The 26,065-nt window shown below is 39.4% G+C and overlaps 1 protein-coding gene across 3 annotated transcripts; it reads left to right on the top strand.

Annotated features, from left to right (window-relative positions):
* The first annotated feature begins 1,999 nt into the window (after positions 1–1,999).
* Positions 2,000–23,757, top strand: LOC127452997 (FAST kinase domain-containing protein 4-like). 3 transcript variants are annotated; one of them, XM_051718956.1, is made up of 13 exons: positions 2,000–2,080; positions 2,204–2,320; positions 2,571–3,033; positions 3,134–3,315; positions 3,706–3,850; positions 3,930–4,104; positions 15,954–16,111; positions 16,216–16,326; positions 18,184–18,328; positions 18,497–18,742; positions 18,885–18,996; positions 19,103–19,217; positions 22,174–23,757. In XM_051718956.1, exons 3-13 carry the CDS (start codon positions 2,632–2,634, stop codon positions 22,273–22,275), a joined length of 1,893 nt encoding a protein of 630 aa, XP_051574916.1. In that variant the 5' UTR covers positions 2,000–2,080; positions 2,204–2,320; positions 2,571–2,631; the 3' UTR covers positions 22,276–23,757. The 3 variants fall into 3 exon arrangements, with proteins under 3 accessions (XP_051574916.1, XP_051574919.1, XP_051574917.1); XM_051718959.1 differs by having other exon boundaries at positions 18,500–18,742; XM_051718957.1 differs by having other exon boundaries at positions 2,005–2,080; positions 2,204–2,242.
* The last annotated feature ends 2,308 nt before the right edge of the window (positions 23,758–26,065 follow it).

Here is a 26,065-nt window from a genome sequence, read left to right on the forward strand (position 1 = left end):
CACCCATTCACTTGCATTGTATGGACCTACAAAACTGAAATATTCTTCTAAAAATCTTTATTTGTGTTCTGCAGAAGATAAAAAGTCATACACATCTGGGGATGGCATGAGGGTGAGTAAATAATGATAGAATTTTTATTTTTGGTTGACCCTTGTTCAGTCTCTCACAGAGCAAAATAAAAAATTATTTATGTGATTGTTTCCAGCAAAACATTACAGGGAGGGAAAGTGCATTTTGAATAGAACAGAGCAAATTATTTGATTTAACTCTCTACCTCATTTCAAATACTGCTCAGTTGTTATAATTTATTGGGGTGCATTCCATTTAGAAGTGATCGTCCCTACGCCTTATTCCATTGGAAGACTTACCATCCACTTGTCGTGTCTCAAAATCTAGTGAGCTGCCAACATAGACAGAATTTCTGAACATCTTAGGTGAGTTCGAACATTGTATTTGAACGTCTAGCTAGCATTTGGGGGAAACAACGCATTCGAACCGAACTTCTATTATTCTTTGAATCTTTAAGCGTGTTCGCTCCCAACGTTTGAATAATGTTGTCTAGTATTCAGCTCGCTAGATTTTGAGACCTAGCAATAGTAAGTGCATTGGAGTGCTAAAAAGAGTGGGGCTCAAAAATAACGGTCATCTGAAACTCGCTTTTTTATTATAAATTCTGTTTGGAATAAGTTGACCAGATTTCTGAAATGAATTTCTATTTCAGCGGCCAATATGTCACTGAAATTTCACTTGTACTTTTCTATTAATTAAAAAAGGGGGACAATTCAGATTTTTGGTATTTTTATCATGGTGAATGTAGTCATTTAATAAACTATGGTAGGCTATATCATACTCTCTTTAATATGTCTCAATGAAATTCAGACACAGAGGTCAAGTTGATCGTTTTTACCTTCTGTTATGTTTAATGAATTAATTATTTTCTATACTGTATAGATGACAGTGGTATAAAAGTGAATTTAACAAACCTTTATAAACACTGACTGAATATAGGAACTATTGCAACTGACTCCACAGCACAGGGACGCCTGGCCTTGGTCACACTCTTTGCATCACTTTTCACTCTTTTAAAATTCCTTCTCTTCTCCACTTTTTCTTCACCTTTACCTGGCACTTTCCTAAAACTATGACAGTACTAACTTGCGAGCTGGCAAATTGGCAGAGGATTTTTTTATTTATTTTCAAATAAGAGCTCACTTCACTACCATTTACCTCAGCATTACAACTAAAATTATATGAACCACTTTCACTATTACTATTTCAGGGCCTTAAAGTCATTTCTGAAGGATATTGCTCACCTTAGATACCTCATATTTTCTTTTATATATATATATATATATATATATATATATATATATATATATATATATATATATATATATATATATATATATATATATATATATATATATGTATATATATATTAATATATTAGAAATACAGCCTACTATTTCACCTAACAGTTTCTAGCAGTTATTTCATATTGTATCTCATGTGGACCTGTTTTTACTCATTCCTTTTTATTTTGATCAACTCATTACTATGCGCATTACTATGGTGCTCCTTTACAGTTACTTGTTTACCAGCAAGTTCACCGCACATAGAACGTTTTTGGGACCGCCGCGTTACGCTAATCTATGCTAACCTTGTAGGCTCTTCCTTCAGACGGGCTCTGGCAAAACTGGCGCGATCAGTCTTGACATGGATTATTTCACTTTGCGGGCTGTTTTGAACGCGCAGTCAAAAACGGGACATTTTCGGGGACAGCTCCAGTCGGGGACAGACAACCAAAAACCGTGACTGCCCCCGGAAAACGGGTATGTCTGGTTACCTTAGTTTGGAATAACCTTACAGCATAGCGATAATGATTGTTCTCCTTTCAAAGTGCCCTCAAGGCATCAACAGAACGCAGGTTTGGTCTCAGAAGTATGCCGACCAATCATAGATGAGCTATCGTGAAACCACGTGTTGCAGGATCACTGACGCAAAACTTACGCGACGCCTTCTAATCCTTTCGCCCATGTGAATGTCGTCGCCGGTGTCTTATGCAAGCAAATTTTCAAGGTAAGAAAGCAATATTTGCTCTATTGGTGGTGACAGCTCAATTTGTGTTCAGCTAGGTTAAAAGGTTTGTTGAACTTAAATGCATTCTGGGTCACCGAATGTTCTTGTTGGTAATTTTGACAGTTTCATAAGCTCATTGCGGCGCCTCCCCAAATCGGCAAGGTCAGTAGTCTCCTGCTCTGTCACAGACTAATACACATCTGACACATCTGTGCACGGTGTTTGTATGCAGTATAGTCGGTAAGTGTTGAAGCTCAGTATTCTTCTGTTAAAAGCAACCCGTATTCGTGTAAATATAAAATTAGTTAAAAATAACTGATTGCAATGTTGCAGAACCACAACATCACAGTCCATATCAATATATTAATGGTGTTTTTTATATTGTGGTTAATGTATGCTGTAAAAGTAGTTTAATTTTTTTTATTTATTATTATTATTATTTTTTATTATTATTGAGTATTTTCTTAATTGTGATGTCTTTCATTTTCAGGTGAGATGTGGGTGCATAAGCTTTGATTGTTTTATTGAATACCAGATGTTCAATTTCCAAAATGACCACCAGGCTGTGCAGATGGGCGCGACAGTTTCCTCGCTGCCCTCAGATTGCTGCAGCCCCAGCCCGATTACAGACACCCACTCTCCACTCTATAGAGCCATGGTGCTCTTTGTCATTGTCTTGGCTTCGGCCTGCTCCTAGACACCTCTGTCAGGGCAGTGAACTGGCCAAGATGGAGGAGACCCCAATTCCATATGAACGCACAGAACTAGTGGGACTTGTTGAAAAGGCAGCCACTCCACAGGAAGTGCTTCAGCTGTGGGCAGAGCAAGGCAGATCTGCCGGTGATGCAGCCAGGTGTCTGATCCAGCTCAGCCTACGGGTCATGGAAAAGGGTGGTGACGGAATTCTGCAGGATCCACGCTGTGAAAATATGCTGGAGACCGTAAACTCTCAGGTAACCATGACAACCAGTTCTGATCCACTTGTCAGTGATCAAGATAAGATGGAGAAAATGGTGAATATTCTTTGTTTTCCTCTTCCACCCTGTCTTTCAGGTGTCTTCAGTATGGAATGGGTCTCTAGTGGCTCTCCTGCGCGCTCTCTCCATGTTGGGTCTCCCTTTTGATGCCCCTCTGCTCCGCTCTCTCCAGAATGAAGTTCTTTGGAGGATTCGACGCCTCACTTACCGTCACCTGGCCTACCTGGTGGATTGGGTAGCCTTTCAGCGCAGTAGAGGGTAGGATTCATATGCTTAACAAAGCTTGATTCACATCATAGACTTTAGCGCATCAACAGTTAGGACTTTTGTATATTTTAAAATATTATGCTCACTTTTAATAATCTTGAGTTTTCAAAATGTCTTTTAAAATGTTTGATGTCAACAATGTAATTTCTGTGTGATTTACAGGTATATGGGATATAATTGGGATATTTGATTTATTCAGGCATTGAAAAAGTGTATAGAACGAATATTGTTACTTAAATGGCATAAATGTCCATAAATTTGACCTAACTGGCATTGACTAAATAGGCAAAAGGAAAACAAATTTGAGTTGTGGATCATGAGACTAAGGTTTGCCCTGACAGTGCCTGTATGTTCTGCTAATATTTTATATTTCTTTGATAGGCAGGAAAATGAAGCTCTTACCAAAACCCTGTTGAAACAACTTGAGCTGCGCTGGACTGAGCTGTGTGATCCTCGTACCATCAGCATTCTCATGAGCCGTGCCTCTCTCCTCTCCCCCTCACTCATGGACAAACTAGAGGACAAGGTGAATACATACTTTTTATTTTTTAACATTATGTTGTGATAGGCTTGTTTAACACCTAGCTGTACCTTATGCTGTCCAGGCCCTGGAGTTGTCTGAAAACTTCAGCGCAGAGGATATCCGCAGGGTGGCATTTGCACTGGCCTCTCAAAACAGAAGAGCCGTTTCTTTGTTGCGGGCACTCTCATATCACCTGAACCAGAAACCCTCCCTTGAACTGAAAACACCACTGCTGCTTGACATAGCATATGCTTATGGTCAGCAGGTTTTTATTTGCTATTGTTAAGCTCTTTCTTATTTGAGTTTTTGATTAGACTTGTATAAATAAGGGCTGTTTTATACAGCAGTTAAAATACACCGATCAGCCACAACATTAAAACCACCTGCCTAATATTGTGTATCATGCCATCAAAACAGCGCCAACCTGCATCTCAGAATAGCATTCTGAGATGCTGTTCTTTTCACATAATTGTACAGAGCGGTTATCTGAGTTACCGCAGACTTTGTCAGTTCAGTCTGGCCATTCTCTGTTGACCTCTCTCATCAATCATTTCCGTCCACAGAACTGCCACTCACTGGACGTTTTTTCTTTTTGGCACCATTTGGAGTAAATTCTAGAGACTGTTGTGTGTGAAAATCCCAGGAGATCAGCAATTACAGAAATATTCAAACCTGGCACCAACAATCATGCTATGGTCCAAATCACTGAAATCACATTTTTCCCCATTTTGATGATTGATGTGAACATTAACTGAAGCTCCTGACCCGCATCTGCATGATTTTATGCACTGCATGGTTATGCCACACGATTGGCTAATTAGATAATCGCATGGATGATTGTTGGTTCCAGACGAGCTGGTTTGAGTATTTCTGTAACTGCTGATCTCCTGGGATTTTCACACACAACAGTCTCTAGAATTTACACGGAATGGTGCCAAAAACAAAAAACATCCAGTGAGTGGCAGTTCTGTTCTGTGCCTTGTTGATGAGAGAGGTCAACAGAGAATGGCCAGACTGGTTCAAACTGACAAAGTCTATGGTAACTCAGATAACCTCTCTGTACAACTGTGGCGAGAATATAGCATCTCAGAATGGTATTCTGAGATGCGGGTTGGCACTGTTTTAGCGGCACGAGGAGGACCTACACAATATTAGGCAGGTGGTTTTAATGTTGTGGCTGATTGGTGTATTTGCATGGCTTTCAGTGGGCAGGAATGCTTGACATAATTTACATGTGAAAGTGTAGAGGAAATGTGGAGCAATGCAAAAACACAGAGCAGGACATGTCCAAAACAAGTCAAGATGACGAAGAACTCGTTAAAGGAATATTCCGGGTTCAATACAAGTTAAGCTCAATCGAAAGCATTTGTGGTATAATCTTGAATTCCACAAAAATGTATTTTGACTTGCCCCTCCTTTTCTTAAAAAAAATAAATAAAAAAATTTGGGTTAGAGTGAGGCACTTACAATGGGAGTGAATGTGGCCAATTTTTTAATGTGAAAATACTCACTGTTTTAAAAGTATAGCCACAAGACATAAACAATATGCGTGTAAACATGGTTTAAGTGCGATAAAATCACTTATTTACACTTTCTTGTAAAGTTATAGGCGATTTTACAACTTCGTTGCCATGACAATGTAATGTCAACAAACCCTAAAATGACTGTAAAAATTACTTTTTAAACAACTTTACAGCTCAAATAATACACAAGTTTTAACAGAAAAATATATGAAAGTACTTTTATAAACTTTACATTTCTGCCTTTAATACCTCCAAAAATTGGCCCCATTCACTTCCATTGTAAGTGCCTCACTGTAACTTAGAATTTTGCTTTTTTTTTTTTTAAACAACATTATGCCACAATTACTGTCGATTGAGCCTAACTTGTAATGAATCTGGAATATTTCTTTAAGGGGTGTTATAAGTCATGACACTGAACAAAGTTTAAATATGTATGGTTGCGGTTGAAATATTGCACCTTGCTGCATTATAAAATAATCAAATTAAATTATACACTTCTCTTTTGTTAAATATTCAATTCACCTGATTAAAATAAATACTCATGATATGACTTAAATTAGGGCTAGGAAATTTAGCGCATTAATTTCAGCGATTAATATCTTTTAATGCGTAATTTTTTTTTAACGCAATTAATGATGTATCCATTTTTTTTACTTCTTGAAACTTCATGTGTTAGGAGAGAGGTGTTCAGAGTTGTTCTTGGCAGGTTGCTTATCCTTATAGGCTCTGATTATGGTGGGGGTAGGGTAAGGGCATCTGCTGCCTGCCAGGAACTAACCCAGGCACCTTTGTACAATGAGTGAAACTTTACTGATTGTTTTCCGCACTTTCTGTGGCTAACATTGGCATATATATATTGTTACACGCTCGACTCAACAGCACATCCTAACACAGAAACTGATACTTATTCATTATGCATGACGCATGTCCCAGGCATAATAAACACGGGAGCAATTTACGATACGGAGAATGAAGATTTCACCCGCAAGCAGTAAACCAGGTGTTCGAGATATACAGGCACGCTGTTGTATCTCTTTGCATCGTCCAAAAACACATGTTCATCTGAACCACTGTCAAAAGCGAAACTGCAAATGAGAGACCCAGCGTGTGCACGATAGAGACTGAGAAGTGCGTGGCCGTTCAGCAAGCTGCAGCCAGGTATACAGTTGAAGTCAGAAGTTTACATACACTTAGGTTGGTTATTAAAACTAATTTTTTAACCACTCCATAGATTTCATATTAGCAAACTATAGTTTTGGCAAGTCGTTTAGGACATCTACTTTAAGTCATTTTTCCAACAATTGTTTATAGACAGATTGTTTCACTTTTAATTGACTATATCACAATTCCAGTGGGTCAGTACTTCACGTACATTAAGTTAACTGAGCCTTTAAGCAGCTTGGAAAATTCCAGAAAATCATCTCAAGCCTTTAGACAATTAGCCAATTAGCTTCTGATAGGAGGTGTACTGAATTGGAGGTGTACCTGTGGATGTATTTTAAGGCCTACCTTCAAACTCAGTGCCTCTTTGCTTGACATTATGGGAAAATCAAAAGAAATCAGCCAAGACCTCAGAAAAAAATTGTGGACCTCCACAAGTCTGGTTCATCCTTGGGAGCAATTTCCAAATGCCTGAAGGTACCACGTTCATCTGTACAAAAAATAGTACACAAGTATAAACACCGTGGGACCACGCAGCCTTCATACCGCTCAGGAAGAAGACGCATTCTCCTAGAGATGAACATAGTTTGGTGCGAAAAGTGCAAATCAATCCCAGAACAACAGCAAATGACCTTGTGAAGATGCTGGAGGAAACAGGTAGGCAAGTATCTATATCCAAAGTAAAATCAGTACTATATCGACATAACCTGAAAGGCTGCTCAGCAAGGAGGAAGCCACTGCTCTAAAACCGCCATAAAAAAATCCAGACTACAGTTTGCAAGTGCACATGGGGACAAAGATCTTTGTCTCATCATCTTAAGACATCAGCCAGGAAGTTAAAGCTCGGTCGCAAATGGGTCTTCCAAATGGACAATGCCCCCAAGCATACCTCCAAAGTTGTGGCAAAATGGCTTAAGGACAACAAAGTCAAGGTATTGGAATGGCCATCACAAAGCCCTGACCTCAATCCTGAAAGAAAATTTGTGGGCAGAACTGAAAAAGCATGTGCGAGCAAGGATGCCTACAAACCTGACTCAGTTACACCAGTTCTGTTTGAAGGAATGGGCCAAAATTCCAGCAACGTATTGTGAGAAGCTTGTGGAAGGCTACCCAAAATGTCTGACCCAAGTTAAACAATGTGTGATCCTGATCTAAGACAGGGAATGTTTTCTATGATTAAATGTCAGGAATTGTGAAAAAACTGTACTTTTAGAGACTGAACAAGAGCCAGAGAAAATAATAGTTTTGAGATTTTATTATTAACAGTTTAATTGATTCCATATAACATATATAAATATAATAATAATAAAAAATAACAAAATATATAGAATCACATTATATTATTTACAACCCTTCCTCCTGAACATTAACCCCCCCACCTAACACGAACAGATCCCCCAGTGGTCAAACGTAATTGACAAAGACACACAAAAAGACAATAAAACAGTAGAAAATATTTAGAAATACATAATGGAAAGTATACATTCAAAAACAAGAAGGCTACAACACACATATTTAAAACAACAGGTCTCCCTCCACTGCTCCTCCCCAAGAGCCCTCCAAAAAGGCCAAATAGCCACCCCACCTCCTGATGAACATATCCATGTTGCCTAGCCTTCTATATGACAATTCCTCCAAAGCCGCTACCCTGCCCATCTCCTCGTACCACTCACGAAACGAGGGAGCTCCAGCTGACTTCCATCCTCTAAGGATAACCTGTCTGCCTATCATAACACCAGCCAGGATCCAATTCTTCATGTACTTATCCCCTACATCAATGACCGCCCCATCACCTAAAATACAGAGTCTGGGGCAAAATGAAATTTGAGTACCTAATACATTGCCTATAAAACTCTGACCCTCAACCAAAATTCTTGAATTTTAACACATCCCCAAAAGACATGGGTTGTGTCTCCATCTTCTGATTGACATTGCCATCAGGTGGGTGTGTCTTTAAGACCAAGCCTATGCAATCTAGAGGGGGTCCAATAGACTATGTAAAATCTTAAATTGCATAAGGCGAACACTTGCATCTCTAGATGCTGATTTGATGTTTTTTAGAATCCTAGCCCACACTCCCTCCCCCAATGCCAAGTTTAGATCTTTTTCCCATAATCTAGTAAGAGAAGTTGAAGTTCCGTCCCCCAGACTCTGAATTAGCAGTGAGTAATACACTGATGCCTCATGACCTTTTCCAAAAGCAGTAATCACCACTCCCAGAGTATCTGCAGCTTTAGGGGGGTGTAAACCACTCCCAAAAACAGTACAGAGCAGGTGGTGCAGCTGTAAATACTTACTGAGATCTAGGAATCCCAAAAAGTTGAACCAAATTTTGAAAGGATCTCAACACTCCATTCTCATATAGGTCACCGAGTGTAGTAACCCCCCTCCCAATCCACTCTGACCAGCAAAAAGGGGACTTGTTGATGTGTAATTTGGGGTTCAGCCATATGGTTGAGGCAACATTTAAAAAAGTGTCCGAATTAAACAGTCTGGACACTTTTATCCATACCGAGTACAAGTGCGAGATAACGGGATGTAACTTAACTTCTCCGATTAATTTGATAGACAGGCTCTGCAGTGATGAAATAGGGGCAAGAACTTCCTGTTCTATACAGAACCAGGGAGAAGCTCTCTCAAGTGGAAGCGACCAATGAGCCAAATGTCTGAGACTGAAAGCATAATAATAAAATAAAATCTTGGGTAGGCCTAGCCCACCTTTGTCAATCAACCTATGTAACTTATTGAAATGTAATTTGGGATGCTTACCTTTTCAAAAGAAGGACTTCGCTATGCTATCAAATTGCTTGAAATAAGAGAGGGGGACATCTACAGGGAGAGACTGCAACAAATAATTGAATTTTGGAATACAATTCATTTTAATAACATTAATTTTCACAATCATAGATAAATGTAATGAAGCCCACCTGTCCACATTGCTCAAAAACCTTTTTATTAAGGGGTCAAAATTAACTCTAACTAAATCAGACAATTTTGCTGGGAATAAGATGCCCAAATACTTAATGCCTTGTTTGGGCCACTGGAAAGCGCCCGGCTGGAAAGCCGTCGCTGGGCAGTACGCTGTCAGAGCCAAAGCTTCGGATTTAGACCAATTGACTCTATATCCTGAAAATGTAGAAAAGGAATTAATAATTCTGTGGAGGCAAGGCATAGATCTAGTTGGGTTTGAGATGAATAATAAAATATCATCTGCGTAAAGCAAAAGTTTATGCGCCATACCTCCCGCCACCACCCTTGGAAAATCATCTTCCCTTCTTATCGTGGCTGCTAATGGTTCCAGGGCAATACAGAACAATTCAGAGTAAAATAATTTGATATTAGTCCATTTGTTTGTACTGCTGCAACAGGGTGTCTATAAAGTAACTTAATCCATTCAATAAAAGTGTTCCCAAACCCATACATTTCCAAAATCTTAAAAAGATAATCCCATTCTACCATATCAAACGACTTTTCGGCGTCAAGTGAGATGGCAGCGACCGGAGTCTGATCATTCGCTACTGACCACATGATATTGATGAAACACCTAATGTCAGAAGAGATGCGGCCCCAAATAAACCCCACCTGATCTATATGTATAAGAGATGTCATAACTTAATCGGTTAGCCAAAATTTTTACATCTAGCTGCATCAGGGAAATTGGATGGTAACTCTTACACTCGCTTGGATCTTAGTCCTTTTTAAGAATCAGACTGATCCAGGCTTGTGTCATGGTTGGAGGAAGCTTTCCATTCTTTAATGATTCCATATAAACTTCTAACAAAAGTGGTGCCAGTTCTGTAGCATAAGATCTAAAAAAATTCAGCGGCAAAACCATCTGGCCCCGGAGCTTTGCCTGTAGGCAAGGCTTTAATTACCTCGTCAAGCTCCTCCAAGGTTATCTCAAAATCAAGAGAATCTTTTTGCTCCGTCGTCAGTTTAGGGAGTTTTAATGGTTCCACAAAATTTTCTAATATCTTCATCAGTAGCTGAAGACATGGAACTATAGAGATCAAGATAGAATTCTTTAAAAGCATTATTAATATCGATGGCTGAGGTAAATATTTCACCACCAGCAGATTTCACTGAGGGAATGGTAGAAAAAGACTCTCTCTGTTTTATATATCTAGCCAAAAGCTTCCCTGCTATGTCCTCTGACTCAAAATATGACTGTCTTGCCCTGAATAACCAAAACTCCACTTTCCGTGACAAAATAGTTTTATATCTGTATTTCAATCGAGTCAATTGTCTGAGGCCATTAGACGACATTCGGCGCTTCAGCTCTGCCTCTGCACTTTTAATATTCTTTTTAATACTCTTTAAGAGTTCTCGTGCTTTGGATTTTTTGGTGAATGAGGCATACTGTATGATCCGACCCCTAAGAACTGCCTTAAGTGCCTCCCAGGCTACGCCCATGGAGGAAACTGAGGACCAGTTGGTCTCCATATAAACATTGATTTCAGTTTTTAACATTTGTTGGAAATCAGGATTTTGCAAAAGGGATACAAAAAAGTGGCAACTATATGATTTATTTTTCTCCATATGTGGCAACACCTCTAAACTCAGCAGGGCGTGATCTGAGACTAAGATGTTTCCAATTGAACAATCAACAACAGATGAGATGAGGTTCTAGAATAAATCTATGAACTGGTGAAAACATTTATAGTCCCTACCAGATGGGTTCAAAAGTCGCCAGATATCAGCAAGACCAAGGTTTTTACACATCCTATGAAGTGTCAATGTTGCTCTAGTGGGCTTACACATTTTTGCTTCACTATGATCAAGGACTGAGTCCATCAAAAGATTAAAGTCTCCTCCCAATATTATATTATGAGGGGTGCCAGCGGCTTGCAACATCCCTTCAAGATCTATAAAAAGCCCTGATCATCAACGTTAGGTGTATAAATATTAGCCAAAATCAAACTTTGCCCCTGAATTTCTGCTAAAACTTCTGCTTCCTAATTTATCATTAATCTGTTTGAGACATTTGAATTGTAGATGTTTATTTATCAATATAATGACCCCCCTGCTCTTACTTGAGCCAGCACTAAAGAAAACATGTCCACCCCATATCTTCCCAAATTTTTCAGCTTCCTGAGGGGAAAGATGTGTTTTTTGAAGAAACACTATATCATATATCTTACGCTTAAGAAAAGAAATAACCTTTCTTCTTTTTATGGGGTGCCCCAACCCATTCACATTCCATGTGGAGAGAGACAATCCACTCATATTAACATTTGACAAATTGATATAATAAAAAAATTAAAAATTGTGTCAAAGACAAAATTACACAGACCACGTTCCGCATAAGTGCAACAATCAAACCCCAAACTTTCCCCCGAACAAAACAAACAGAAAAAAGAAAAACGTGCGCATTAACCCCGCGCACGACAGCGCCAACCTGGGTCGATCCCTCTAAACTCAAAAGGTCTATGTACACATACGAGAGCCCCCGCGACAACTTTGCCATCGGAATGCTCAAGTCTGGTGCTTCTGCACAAATTTTGTGAGGCAAAATTACATAACAGATATACTTTGTAAAACAAACCCCAGCCAACAGGCAGAATAAACACAAAGAATGTGTAGATTCATTCACAGAACTGTCTTGAAGGTGTGTTCCTCCACAAAACAAACTCCAGCTGATATAAATCCGTTCAGTTCCCTCGGACAGACAAACAGTTGTTCAGTGAGCCGGCTGTTAGGAGTGCAGCAGATGACGTAATCATTCTAATGTCCTTTAAAAATACTCCACAAATATAAACTCCAGCCAACAGGAGGCATTAGCACAAAGTACGAACAGATTCATCCACAGCTGATCCAAAGGAGTGTTATTCCACAAAAGAAGCTCCAGCCACTAGGCGGAACCAGCACAATAAGAACAAAACAGGCGTCCCGGTTTCTCGAATGGCCAAGTGTGTATTAATCATTTGGAGGTCGCATAGACAAAATACACCATGACTTACTCAGTCCGTCAACTTTATAAAAGATATCCTTTGTGTAGGCATGTAGATATTTTGCAGTCCCTCTTAATATCCATTCTCAATCTGGCCGGGAACTTCAGTGTAAAGCGATCTTCCGTTCATGCAAAAGTTTCTTAAGTGATATTCCACAAAACGAACTCCAGCCGCTAGGCGGAACCGACACAAACAGAAACAAAAATGGCGCCCAGCTTCCTCGAAAAGCCAGAGTAAGTATAGCGAGTTAATCCACTCTGGAGCTACATGAAAAAAACCCAAATGGCTTACTCACCCATTGTTTTTATAAAAGACATTGCTTGCTTTGGACACGTAAATACCGTGCGACCATCCTTCGTTTCTATTCTCAGTTTGGCTGGAAACACAATTGAGAAAGTGATCTTCCATTGATTTAATAGTTTCTTGCATTCCTTTAACCAATCGCGTTTCTCTCTTGTCGCATTCGCAAAGTACGGGAACAAGAAAATATTGTGATTCTTCCAAGAAAGCTTTCCTTTGCTCCTCACCTGGCGCAACACGAGATCTTTATTGGATGATCTCAGAAATTTGTCTAGAATTGATCGGGGCCTGTCTCCCTCAGCAGATCTGCGAGCCGGGTCTCTGTGAGCTCGCTCGATTTGCAGTTTATGGCCTGTTATGTCGAGCAGACTCGGGAAGAGCTCTTCCAGGAATTTCACCATATCTCTGCCCTCTTCATGCTCAGGAATTCCAACAATTCAAATATTGTTCCTTCGATTTCTATTTTCGAGATCTTCCAATTTTTCCAAAACATATTCCAATTCTGTTTTGGATGCGGGCTGATTAGCGGATAATTCCCTTTCCGACGACTCCAAATAATCGATTAATTTCTCAATGTCTGCGACTCTTGTGACCAACTCAGAGAATTTTGTTTCCATCGCCGTAATCGATCGACGTATTACAGCGAGATCCTCCAAGTTAGCAACAACCATCGTCAGCATCACCGAGATGTTGGACAGTTGATGCTGGATTTCGTCTCTCGACGAGCCTTCTAAATTGAGTCCGCAGGCCCGCCAGAGGCCTCATCTTCAGCACGTAAGTGTCTTTTAATGTCTCCAGAGTCTGAGGATTTTGACTTATTTGCCATGTTTACCTCAAAGAGCAAATATGTAACTGGGTGTATCGAATCTCACCGGATTGAGCATGAAAATAATTAAAAACTAGCAAAGTGCGCAGAGCCAGTCACTCACACGTCTGCTTCTCGCATGCTGTCACGTGACCAATTTTGAGATTTTAAAATTCAGCAAATTAAACTTAATAATTCAATATGTTTTATATCTGAATGTAGTCTAATAATGCAATGTACACTTTAAGTTTCTCCTCCCAATAAAATTTGGTATGAATTAAATCTGCCCATTTGATCCTATTATAAAAAAAAATGTCCACTGGAAAATGCCAGAAGATTTTGCCAACATTGTATTTGTAACATATCCACTAATTTTATGGCATATATACATATAAACTCAGCAAAAAAAGAAACGTCCCTTTTTCAGGACACTGTATTTTTAAAGATAATTTTGTAAAAATCCAAATAACTTTATAGATCTTTATTGTGAAGGGTTTAAAACAATGTTTTCCATGCTTGTTCAATGAACCATAAACAATTAATGAACATACACCTGTGGAACGGTCGTTAAGACACTAACAGCTTACAGATGGTAGGCAATTAAGGTCACAGTTATATAAACTTTGGACACTAAAGAGACCTTTCTACTGACTCTGAAAAACACCAAAAGAAAAATGCCCAGGGTCCCTGCTCATCTGCATGAACGTGCCTTATGCATGCTGCATGGAGGCATGAGGACTGCAGAAGTGGCCAGGGCAATAAATTGCAATGTCCGTACTGTGAGATGCCTAAGACAGCGCTACAGGAAGACAGGAAGGACAGCTGATCGTCCTCGCCGTGGCAGACCACGTGTAACAACACCTGCACAGGATCTGTACATCCGAATATCACACCTGCGGGAAAGGTACAGGATGGCAACAACAACTGCCCGAGTTACACCAGGAATGCACAATCCCTCCATCAGTGATCAGACTGTCCACAATAGGCTGAGAGAGGCTGGACTGAGGGCTTGTAGGCCTGTTGTAAGGCAGGTCCTTACCAGACATCACCGGCAACAACGTTGCCTATGGGCACAAACCCACCTTTTCTGGACCGGACCGTACTGGCAAAAAAGTGCTCTTCACTGATGAGTTGTGGTTTTGTCTCACCAGGGTTGATGGTCGGACTCACGTTTATCGTCGAAGGAACGAGCATTACACAGAGGCCTGTACTCTGGAGCTGGATCGATTTGGAGGTGGAGGGTCCGTCATGGTCTGGGGCGGTGTGTCACAGCATCATCGGACTGAGCTTGTTGTCATTGCAGGCAATCTCTACGCTGTGCGTTACAGGGAAGACATCCTTCTCCCTCATGTGGTACCCTTCCTGCAGGCTTATCCTGACATGAACCTTCAGCATGACAGTGCCACCAGCCATACTGCTCGTTCTCTGCATGATTTCCTGCAAGACAGGTATATCAGTGTTCTGCCATGGCCAGCGAAGCACCTGGATCTCAATCCCACTGAACACGTCTGGGACCTGATGGATTGGAGGGTGAGGGCTAGGGCCATTCCCCCTAGAAATGTCCAGGAATTTGCAAGTGCCATGGTGGAAGAGTGGGGTAACATCTCACAGCAAGAACTGGCAAATCTGGTGCAGTCCATGAGGAGGAGATGCACCGCAGTACTTAATGCAGCTGGTGGCCACAACAGATACTGACTGTTACTTTTGATTTTGAAATCCCCCCCCCCTTCCCCCCCCCTTTGTTCAGGGACACATTATTCCATTTCTGTTAATTACAGTTTAGATTATATCTTAGTTGTTGAATCTTTTTATGTTCATACAAATATTTACACGTTAAGTTTGCTGAAAATAAAAGCAGTTGAAAGTGAGAGAACGTTTCTTTTTTTGCTGAGTTTAGTTTTATCAAAGATTAATACCTGTAAAATGTGTCGAACTCTTATCTGCAAAAATAAAACAATAAAAAAAAAACGTTTTAACATTTAAATAATTAAAATAAATAATGGCTAACCAATTTCTTACAAGAAAAGTATAAAGTAAATATTTATGATTATAATAATATAATATTTACTTTGTTGTAATGTATCATGTACCATAATTTAATCATGATTCATCACAGAAAACTGTGTGATTAATTAGTAAAAACTTTTTTTTAAATAATAGTGATTTGCAGCCCAAATACAAAATTGCTCTGTGATTTTGGCCATACTGCCCACTCCTAGTATATTTTATAACTGTAAGTATACTAACTAAAACCATTATAAAAGTTTAGTTCTGAAATGAATGCATGGACTGAGCATAGAATAATTCCAAAGAAAATATTAAAAATGCCTTCCTAATTGTCTTCTCATTCTTCCTTGCAAATAAAGGTAAGCTGAATTTTCACCAGACACAGGTGCTCCAGAGAATAGCTGCGGAGTTATTGCCTAGGTTATCTGAACTGAGTTCACTTGACGTCACACGCTGTGCCAAGTCTCTGGCCTTCCTCAAGTGGCTCCACCTGCCTCTGTTTGAAGGCTTTGCTCAGGTACATCAACATATCACATCATCTGCCGCATCTTTATGACACTGCACATAATGCAACCTGTTTTCAGTAAAAATGTATTTGTTGCATTGTATTTCCTTTTTCAGCACTACACAAGTAATAGTGAAAAGTACAGCACTCTGCAGGTGTGTAATCTCCTCATGTCTTTCGCCAAACTCAACTTCCAGCTCAGCAAAGGGGAGGAATTCTACCCAAAGGTAACCAATAAGAGGGATAAAATAAAGTTGTTCTAAATTAATAATTCCAGCATTCTTTTATCATTGCTTTAATTAACTGCATTAATCTGATGTATGTGTGTTTATTGGATATGTCTATGCAATATCCTTTTTTTAAGTAACTGCATGAATCTGGTGTATGTGCAGTTGAAGTCAGAAGTTTACATACACCTTAGCCAAATACATTTAAACTCAGTTTTTCACAAGTCCCGACATTTAATCATTGAAAACATTGCCTTTCTTATGTCAGTTAGGATCACTATTTTAAGAATGTGAAATTTCGCAAGTAAAGACGCTGACTACCACACCTGGAGTTGCTGAGTGACTCTAGTCAGGCTTCCTAAGCAAACAGTTGGCCCGATTGCTAGGGTGGGTAGAGTCACGTTGGGTTAACCTCCTCGTGGTCACTATAATGTGGTTCTCGCACTCAGTAGGGAACATGGTGAGTTGTGTGTGAATGCCACGGAGAATAGCGTGAGCCTCCACACGTGCTAGGTCTCTGCGGTAACACGCTCAACAAGCCACGTGATAAAATACGCAGATTGACGGTTTCAACTGAGATTAGTCCTCCGCCACCTGGATTGAGGCAAGTCACTATGCCATCACGAGGACTTAGAGCGCATTGGGAATTGGGCATTCCAAATTGGGGAGAAAAGGGGAGAAAATAAAAAAAATAATAAAAAAAGAATGTGAAATATCAGAATAATAGTAGAGAGAATGATTTATTTCAGCTTTTATTTCTTTCATCACATTCCCAGTAGGTCAGAAGTTTACATACACTTTGTTAGTATTTGGTAGCATTGCCTTTAAATGGTTTAACTTGGATCAAACGTTTTGGGTAGCCTTCCATAAGCTTCTCACAATAAGTTGCTGGAATTTTGGCCCATTCCTCCAGACAGAACTAGTGTAATCAAGTCAGGTTTGTAGGCCTCCTTGCTTGCACATGCTTTTTCAGTTCTGCCCACAAAAAAATCAGATTGAGGTCAGGGCTTTGTGATGGCCACTCCAATACCTTGACTTTGTTGTCCTTAAGCCATTTTGCCACAACTTTGGAGATATGCTTGGGGTCATTGTCCATTTGGAAAACCCATTTGCAACCGAGCTTTAACTTCCTGGCTGATGTCTTGAGATTTTGCTTCAATATATCCACATAATTTTCCTTCCTCATGATGCCATCTATTTTGTGAAGTGCACCAGTCCCTCCTGCAGTAAAACATCCCCACAACATAATGCTGCCACCCCCATGCTTCACGGTTGGGATGGTGTTCTTCGGCTTGCAAGCCTCACCCTTTTTCCTCCAAACATAACGATGGACACTATGGCCAAACAGTTCAATTTTTGTTATCAGACCATAGGACATTTCTCCATAATTAAGATCTTTGTCCCCATGTGCACTTGCAAACTGTAGGCTGGCATTTTTGTGGTGTTTTTAGAGCAGTGACTTCCTCCTTGCTGAGCAGCCTTTCAGGTTATGTCGATAGAGGACTCGTTTTACTGTGGATATAGATAGTTGTCTACCTGTTTCCTCCAGCATCTTCACAGGGTCCTGTGCTGTTGTTCTGGGATTTGCACTTTTCGTACCAAACTACGCTCATCTCTAGGAGCCAGAAACAATCTGTCTGTAAACAATTATTGGAAAAATTACAGATGTCATGCACAAAGTAGATGTCCTAAACGACTTGCCAAAACTATAGTTTGCTAATATGAAATCTGTGGAGTGGTTAAAAAATGAGTTTTAATGACTTCAACCGAAGTGTATGTAAACTTCTGACTCCAACTGTATATGTGTGTGTGTTTACACAGGATATGTAATATATGTATTTTACTATCTGACTGTAGGTACATACAGCTTTGGAGAATTCCTTTCAAAATTTAGAGCCCTTTCTGAAAACAGATGTTGTTTGGTCACTGTGTGTGCTGAACCAGGCCAAGCCTGACTACATCACCTCTGTTACAAAGCCTGCCTTTCAGAAGAAACTATCAGGTGTGTTAGATTGTATGTAATGATAAAATTCAGAGAAAACAATTCTCTGTTGGTGTACTGCTATATCTGCATTTCCAGTGTTTCTATGTCACACTATGATGGCATGATAGCTTCAATCTTCAATGTCTTCTTACACTCACTTCTTACATCATCTCCTGACCTGTCCAGCAGGTGGAAGTGTGGGCCGGACCGAGAACTATCAACAGAAACTATTGCATATCTCTGCCTATGCTCAGCTGGAGCCTCTTGGAGCCACTGCTGTCTCTTCTGCTGTGCTGCTGCCTGCTTCCCAGGGCAAAGTGGACTCAAACACCCCTCTACGGAGTGGCCTACACACAGCCCTCCAGAGCTTGACAAACGCACGTACACAGGCTCTCCGTACTACTGTAAAAACAGTATACGGCTGGACAATAGGTGAATATGGACTGTTCCTGCCAGAAATTGCATACGTACAGCATTATGCTTTAACATGAATTTAGCAGGTCATATGTTTAATTCCAGTTCATTAGCACCCCCTGGTAATCTGCAAGTTTGTTGTTTGATGTGTTCATTACAGATGGAGAGCTTGTTGTAGATTCAGAAAATAAGCCTATAGACTTGGAGAACTTAAAAGCCCCTCATTTACCTGGAGGCGGTGGGACTGTTGTCTTACCTGCTGGGGCACGACGGTGGGTGTGAAAGTAAAAGTAAAAACACATGTATGAAGATTTTTCCACAAGTTCACAATTGAAGATATGTAGTTTCTGAATGTGAATGTGTTTATGTATATTGCAGGATAGCATTTGTGGCTTGGGAGTTTCCTAATTTTTGTCTCAGGAGTAAGGATCTTCTGGGGCGCTTTGCCATGCAGAAACGTCACCTACAGCTGGCTGGTTTTATAGTGGTGGAGGTGAGATGTACAGAGTGAAGAAATGTTTTCATCTCTTATCCTCTATCATAGCTAATGGAAGTTTTATCAGCTGCAAGGTCAGCAGTGTTTATTGCATGCATGCAACTCATTGATCTTTTTATGCTAGTAATACAGTTCCAATCAAACTAGCAGTGTAGGAGATTGGTTGCTAGGGACAATGGTCAAATACTCACAGATATTTTGATTAGAAGCAAGTATTCTAGAGAGCCATGTAATAATATGTTTGAACATGTACGAAATAGGTCTAAGCTATATTTGTAGGCATACTGTAATGGAGTAGTTTACCCAAAAAAGAAAATTCTGTAATAATGGAGGATTCGTTCCAAAGTCATATGACTTACTTTTTTATGCTTAACACAGAAAGAGATGTTTTAAAGGAATATTTAATTCAGTTGACAGCATTTGTGGCATTATATTGATTAACACAAATTGTTTTATTTTTTTACTTTTTACTTTAAAAAAAGCAAATATCTGGGTTACATTGAGGCACTTATAATTGAAGTGAATGGGGGCCAATTTATGGATGGTAAAATACTCATTGTTTCAAAAGTTTAGCCACAAGACATAAACAATATACCTGTTAACATGCTAACCTTTTCTGTGTGAAGTTATAGCCAATTGTACAACATCGTTGCCATGATGATATAGTCAACAAACCCTAAAACCCTTAATTTAATTTTTTGTGGTAATCAACATTATGCCACAAATGCTGTCGATTGAGCTTAACTTGTATTGAACCTGGAATATTCTTTTAATGAATGTCGTGGGCCATCTTTTCAATATAATGGTAGTGGATGGTTCCTAGGGCTGCACAGTTAATTGAATTACGGCAAGAACGCAAGTTTTTTTTTTTTTTTTTTTTCCTCTCTCCTCTTTTCTCCCCAATTTGGAATGCCTAATTCCCAATGCGCTCTAAGTCCTCGTGGTGGCGTAGTGACTCTCCTCAATCCGGGTGGCGGAGGATGAATCTCAGTTGCCTCTGCGTCTGCGCATCTTATCACTTGGCTTGTTGGGCGTGTTACCGTAGCGTGTGTGGAGGCTTCACACTATTCTCCACGGCATCCACGCACAACTCACCACGCGCCCCACTGAGAGTGAGAACCACACATTATAGCAACCACAAGTAGGTTACCCCATGTGACTCTACCCTCCCTAGCGATCGGGCCAATTTGGTTGCTTAGGAGACCTGGCTGGAGTCACTCAGCATGCCCAGGATTCGAACTTGCGACTCCAGGGGTGGTAGTCAGCATCAATACTTGCTGAGCTACCCAGGCCCCCTAAGAACGCGATCTTAAATAATCGTAAAAACTGACGATTACATCGTTCCAAAAAAGTTTACTTTTGTTGCTTCAAAGGTTTCTATTTACAACGTGTTTTGCAGCGGTTGAGTACTCTAACCAACCTCCGACATATCCATTGAGCAATGAAATGGCAATGGTGAATCAGAGATGCTTAAATTAGTCTAAAGTCCTATCAGTAATGACAACCAATCCCAAGTTTTGCGCAAGATTTAAACTGATGCCCAGATGCTTTATGTTTGACTTTCACTACGTGTAGACGGTAATAAATATACTGCAAACGAGCAACACAACAAAACTAGAATGCTCCCGTTAATAATCATGGCATAGAGCCAGTGAAAATAAATTATTTATTGTGCCATGTAAACGGTTTTATTTTTAACAAATGCAGAACTTTATGCAAAGCATCAGTAAGCATGCGCTGAACTGCAGTACTCAAACAGTAAACCTGCAGTGAGTCACAGCTTTATTTATTATAATGGGAGGGTTCTGCAATTGATGTGTTGCTCAATATCTGTGTACAATTTATTCAAAAAGAACAGTTTAGTTTTGACATGCTACTAAGTGGGCCAAAGTAAAGTTGATTTACTGATGTATAAAATGGCAATAAAGTAGCTTACCAGTTCTCAGCTTGTTTTGGATGTGTAGCCTACATAAATAATGTGGCTTGAAGTTGAACAAATAAGTATTCAATGTAACTTATTTATTGACATTAATAATCATAGCTACAATATCAAGGGCAATAATTAACTAATATTAATTTTGTCATCCTCGTGCAGCCCTAACAATGCCTCACTTTGAAGCTTAAAGGACCCAAAAGTATTATAAAAGTAGACAATGTGACTCGAGCACCATATTCCAAGTGTTGTGAAGGCATGCAATAAATTTTGATTAGAAAACTACCAACAAGTTAAGTCTTGGCATTGTTACGCATTATTGAGCGCTATGAGAGAAGCTCGTTCACAGTGGCATGTGCATTCACATGAGAACTTCTTTTGTTTAGCGCTAAAAACAACGCAAGTTCTAGCGTGAACATGCGAGACACTGTGAATGAGCTTCTCTCACAGTGCTCATGCATGTGCAAGGGATGCATTCTATTTATTTTTTCCTTTAATTTCCTTTAATTAGGATCAGTTACGTGGGCATTAGGGGTTAGACTGAAGTATTAACTCTCCATCATTTACTAAGGGCTTTCTAACTCATAACAACAGTGTCCAGTTTACACAAGAACATTATCTTATTTTCTTAAAAGTTTTTTATAGCACCAGTGCAGTTAGCCTAATTAGATCTATCCCTATTGTCGCACCAGTTACATTGCAGGCAGACCCCTCAGGCTTTAGGTTATAAATAGCGGCAGTAAGACAGAACTGCAGAACAGGTCTCAGGCTCTGTCTGCAGCATGTAGGCCAATCCTGTTAGCTCTCTACCTCCTGGGGTAGAGCATATGGCTGACAAAGTTTGTAGCATTTCAGAGTAGTAATGAGAAGATGAGGCAAACATTTAATTGAGCAGGATTCAGTTCTTCCATTCCTTTGTTCTCTGTAATTGATTTTGCCTCTGGTTTGGACTCTAGTGATTTTCACTGTCCAGCATATTGATTTGACAGAGCTTCACTTCTCATGTGTCCTTCCCTGCAGGTGCCGTACTTTGAATGGCTGGAGCTGAAGTCTGATAGGCAGAAAGTGGCCTACCTGAAGGACAAGTTAGGGAAGGCAGTGGCTGAGGACATGGCGAAGTGAGATGATGGACCAACTGTTCATCAAACCAATCAATAAATGTAAATGCTTTCAGACAGACTGTGGCACAGGCTACTAAAACAAACTACAGACCCAGGCAAAAACATAACATATGAGGGAAGGATAATGAGTACTACCACACATATATAACTGTGACAGAAATGTTGTTGTCCACACGTTTCATGATGGAAAAATCTGAACATCAGTGTGGAATAAAGGAGTGAAAGCAAACATATGTCTGGGAGCTGTCATCTCTGCATGCAGAAAAAGCAGAACCTCCAGAAATCAGCAGATGCTTGGAAGAAACATTAAGGAATCTACTGCCTTCCCAAAAAGCAATCTTGCAACCAAAGAGGCAAGCATATGCTCTAAAGTGCAAGTGTGTGTCTGAGCTAACATAAGTGATATTCACCACAGGGGAAACCATTCTTCTCCAACCACATTAAATTATAATATCTTTGCTTCCATTGTCTAAAACATTGTCCATTGTTGTCCTCAAAAGCACCAGGACAAACACTTTCTACTACCACTAATAATAAATACATATTTTTTTTAATGCAGTTGCCTAGACAACACTTAAGGCTTTCCTTGTTTCCAAGGAGACAGTTGTTGAGGTTGAAAATATTTACAGAGAGGGGATAGCTCAGAAACTGAGAGTTCAGTATTTAAAAGATACTTTCATTACAGACAGAGAATACCTCTCTCTATGTTTCCTGTTAATTAGTAAAGTTGGAAAATAATATCAAAGGGATAGTTCTCTCAAAAATTTAAAATTTTGTCTTCATTTACCAGAATGTTGTTGCAAACCTATATGTCTGATTTCTTCCGTGGAACTCTTGAGATATTTGGCAGAATGTTAGGGACTGATAGCCTCAGCCACCTTTCAATGAATGGAAATAAAGATGCCATGAAAGTGAATGGTGACTGAGGCTGTCAGTCCCTAACATTCTACCTAACATCTCATTTTGTGTTCCACAGAATAAGTCATATGGCTTTGGTTGGAATATCATGACGGTGAGTAAACGATGACAGAATTTTCATATTTGGGTGATCTGTCCCTTTAATAATTTATTATATCAACTCTACTTGACTTACATGTTATTTGTGCATTTATGGATGTACTTGTGTTATTTGATAAAGAGCAATCTTAACAATTTTACACAAACATGTAAGTGGAAATAAAATTCCATTGAATATTTGTTTAGCATACAACTTATTACCCAGTTCTGGAACGTTCAGACCTTAGAGGAGCTTAAGACCTGTTGTCAGTATTGCGCTTCTGTTATTTGCTGTCAAGTCAAACTGGAGGTCCTTCCTGTGGTCAGTCTTTACTGAAGAATAGACCTTCCTCTTGAAAGAAAATCTCAGAGGTTTATATTGTACTTGAGGAAATGCAGAGAATGGAATTTTCCATTTATACATTCATCTTAAGCACATCAGTGTGTGGTATCAATAAAATAAATAATATGTTGTCATCAAAGATCATATGGTGACTCATCGCTGTATTTTGCCGGAAGTTAATTTCTAGTGTTGGCTGTCAGTCTACAGTCATACTGTGATGTTCAGTGTCTCCAATATATATTATATAAAATGAGCATACAATTCTGAGGAAACTTGTCTTCATTTATTTTTCAACTACTTTAGATTATATTGAACAGAAAACTATATCCTTTGGTTAGTGTTTTAACACTGAGCTTTTATATAAAGTTGTGCTCAAAATGTTGCATACCCTTGGAGAATTGGTAATATATGTACCATTTTTAAAGAAAACATGAGTAAGCAGGCAAAACACATTTCTTTTATTTCTTATGGGATTCATATTCAACTGTAGGTTATAACAATGGCACAATCAAAAAAAAAAAAAAAATGGCAACAAAGAAAAAATGAGTCTGCATACCCTTAGTTCTTAATACTGTGTATTGCCCCCTTTAGCATGAATGACAGCGTGCAGTCTTTTGTAATAGTTGTCTATGAGGCCCCAAATTCTTGCAGCTGGTATAGCTGCCCATTCGTCTTGGCAAAATGCCTCCAGGCCATGCAAAGTCTTTGTTCGTCTTGCATGAACCGCACGTTTGAGATCTTCCCAGAGTGGCTTGATGATATTAAGGTCAGAAGACTGTGATGGCCACTCCAGAACCTTCACCTTTTTTCTGCCCTAACCACTGGAGGGTCAACTTGGCCTTGTGCTTAGTTATTGTCGTGCTGGAAAGTCCAAAAGCGTCCCATGTGCAGCTTTCCTGCAGAAGAATGCAAATTGTCTGCCAGTATTTTCTGATAACATGCTGCATTCATCTTGCCATCAATTTTCACAAGATTACCCGTGCCTTTAGAGCTCACACACCCCCAAAACATCAGTGAGCCACCACCATGCTTCACAGTGGGGATGGTATTCTTTTCACTATAGGTCTTATAACATAGCGCTTATGGTTGTGACCGTAAAGCTCTATTTTAGTCTCGTCAGTCCAAATTTCCAGAAGCTGTGAGGCGTGTCAAGTTGTTGTTGGGCATATTGTAACCGGCTTTTTTTGTGGCATTGGTGCAGTAAAGGCTTCTTTCTGGCAACTCAACCATGCAGCTCATTTTTGTCCAAGTATCGTCGTGTTGTGCTCCTTGAAACAACCACACCGTCTTTTTCCAGAGCAGCCTGTATTTCTTTGTATCCCGAACAATTCTTCTGGCAGTTGTGGCTGAAATCTTTCTTGGTCTACCTGACTTTGGCTTGGTATCAAGAGATCCCTGAATTTTCCACTTCATAATAAGTGATTGAACAGTACTGACTGGCATTTTCAAGGCTTTGGATATCTTTTTATATCCTTTTCCATCTTTATAAAGTTCCATTACCTTGTTACGCAGGTCTTTTGACAGTTCTTTTCTGCTCCCCATGGCTCAGTATCTAGCCTGCTCAGTGCATCCACGTGAGAGCTAACAAACTCATTGACTATTTAGACACAGACACTAATTGCAATTTAAAAAGCCACAGGTGTGGGAAATTAACCTTTAATTGCCATTTAAACCTGTGTGTGTCACCTTGTGTGTCTGTAACAAGGCCAAACATTCAAGGATATGTAAACTTTTGATCAGGGCCATTTGGGTGAATTCTGTTATCATTATGATTTAAAAAGGAGCCAAACAACTATGTGATAATAAATGGCTTCATATGATCACTATCCTTTAATAAAAGACAGTTTTTTTGCATGATCAGTCATATTTTCATAATCAATGCCAAAATTTCACAATTTCTGCCAGGGTATGCAAACTTTTGAGCACAACTGTATATATACACACAATACCGTTCAAAAGTTTTGAAACACTTACTCATTCTTTATTATAATTTTTTTTTTTTCACATTTTAGAATAATAGTAAAGTCATCAAAACTATGGAATAACATAAATGGAACTATGGGAATTATGTTGTGACTAAACAAAATCCAAAATAAATCAAAACTTTAGCATCTTCAAAATAGTCACCCTTTGCCTAGAATTTGCAGACATGTACTCTTGACATTTTCTCAACCAACTTCTTGAGGTATCACCCTGGGATGATTTTAAAGAGTATTGAAGGAGTTCCCATCTATGTTGGGCACTTATTGGCTGCTTTTCTTAATTATTCGGTCCAAGTCATCAATTTCAAAAACTTTTTTTTAATACAATTTTAGTTTTATAATGAAATAAATTAATATGGTGGCACAATTATATTTTTGTCTACAAAACGAATTTAAAACATTTAAGCATACACCTTCAGATCAAAAGATTTTTAAAATCATGAGAAACATTTCAGTCAAGTGTTTCAAAA

The sequence above is a fragment of the Myxocyprinus asiaticus genome, chromosome 15 (genome assembly GCF_019703515.2).
Source record: "Myxocyprinus asiaticus isolate MX2 ecotype Aquarium Trade chromosome 15, UBuf_Myxa_2, whole genome shotgun sequence".
Classification (NCBI taxonomy): domain Eukaryota; kingdom Metazoa; phylum Chordata; class Actinopteri; order Cypriniformes; family Catostomidae; genus Myxocyprinus; species Myxocyprinus asiaticus.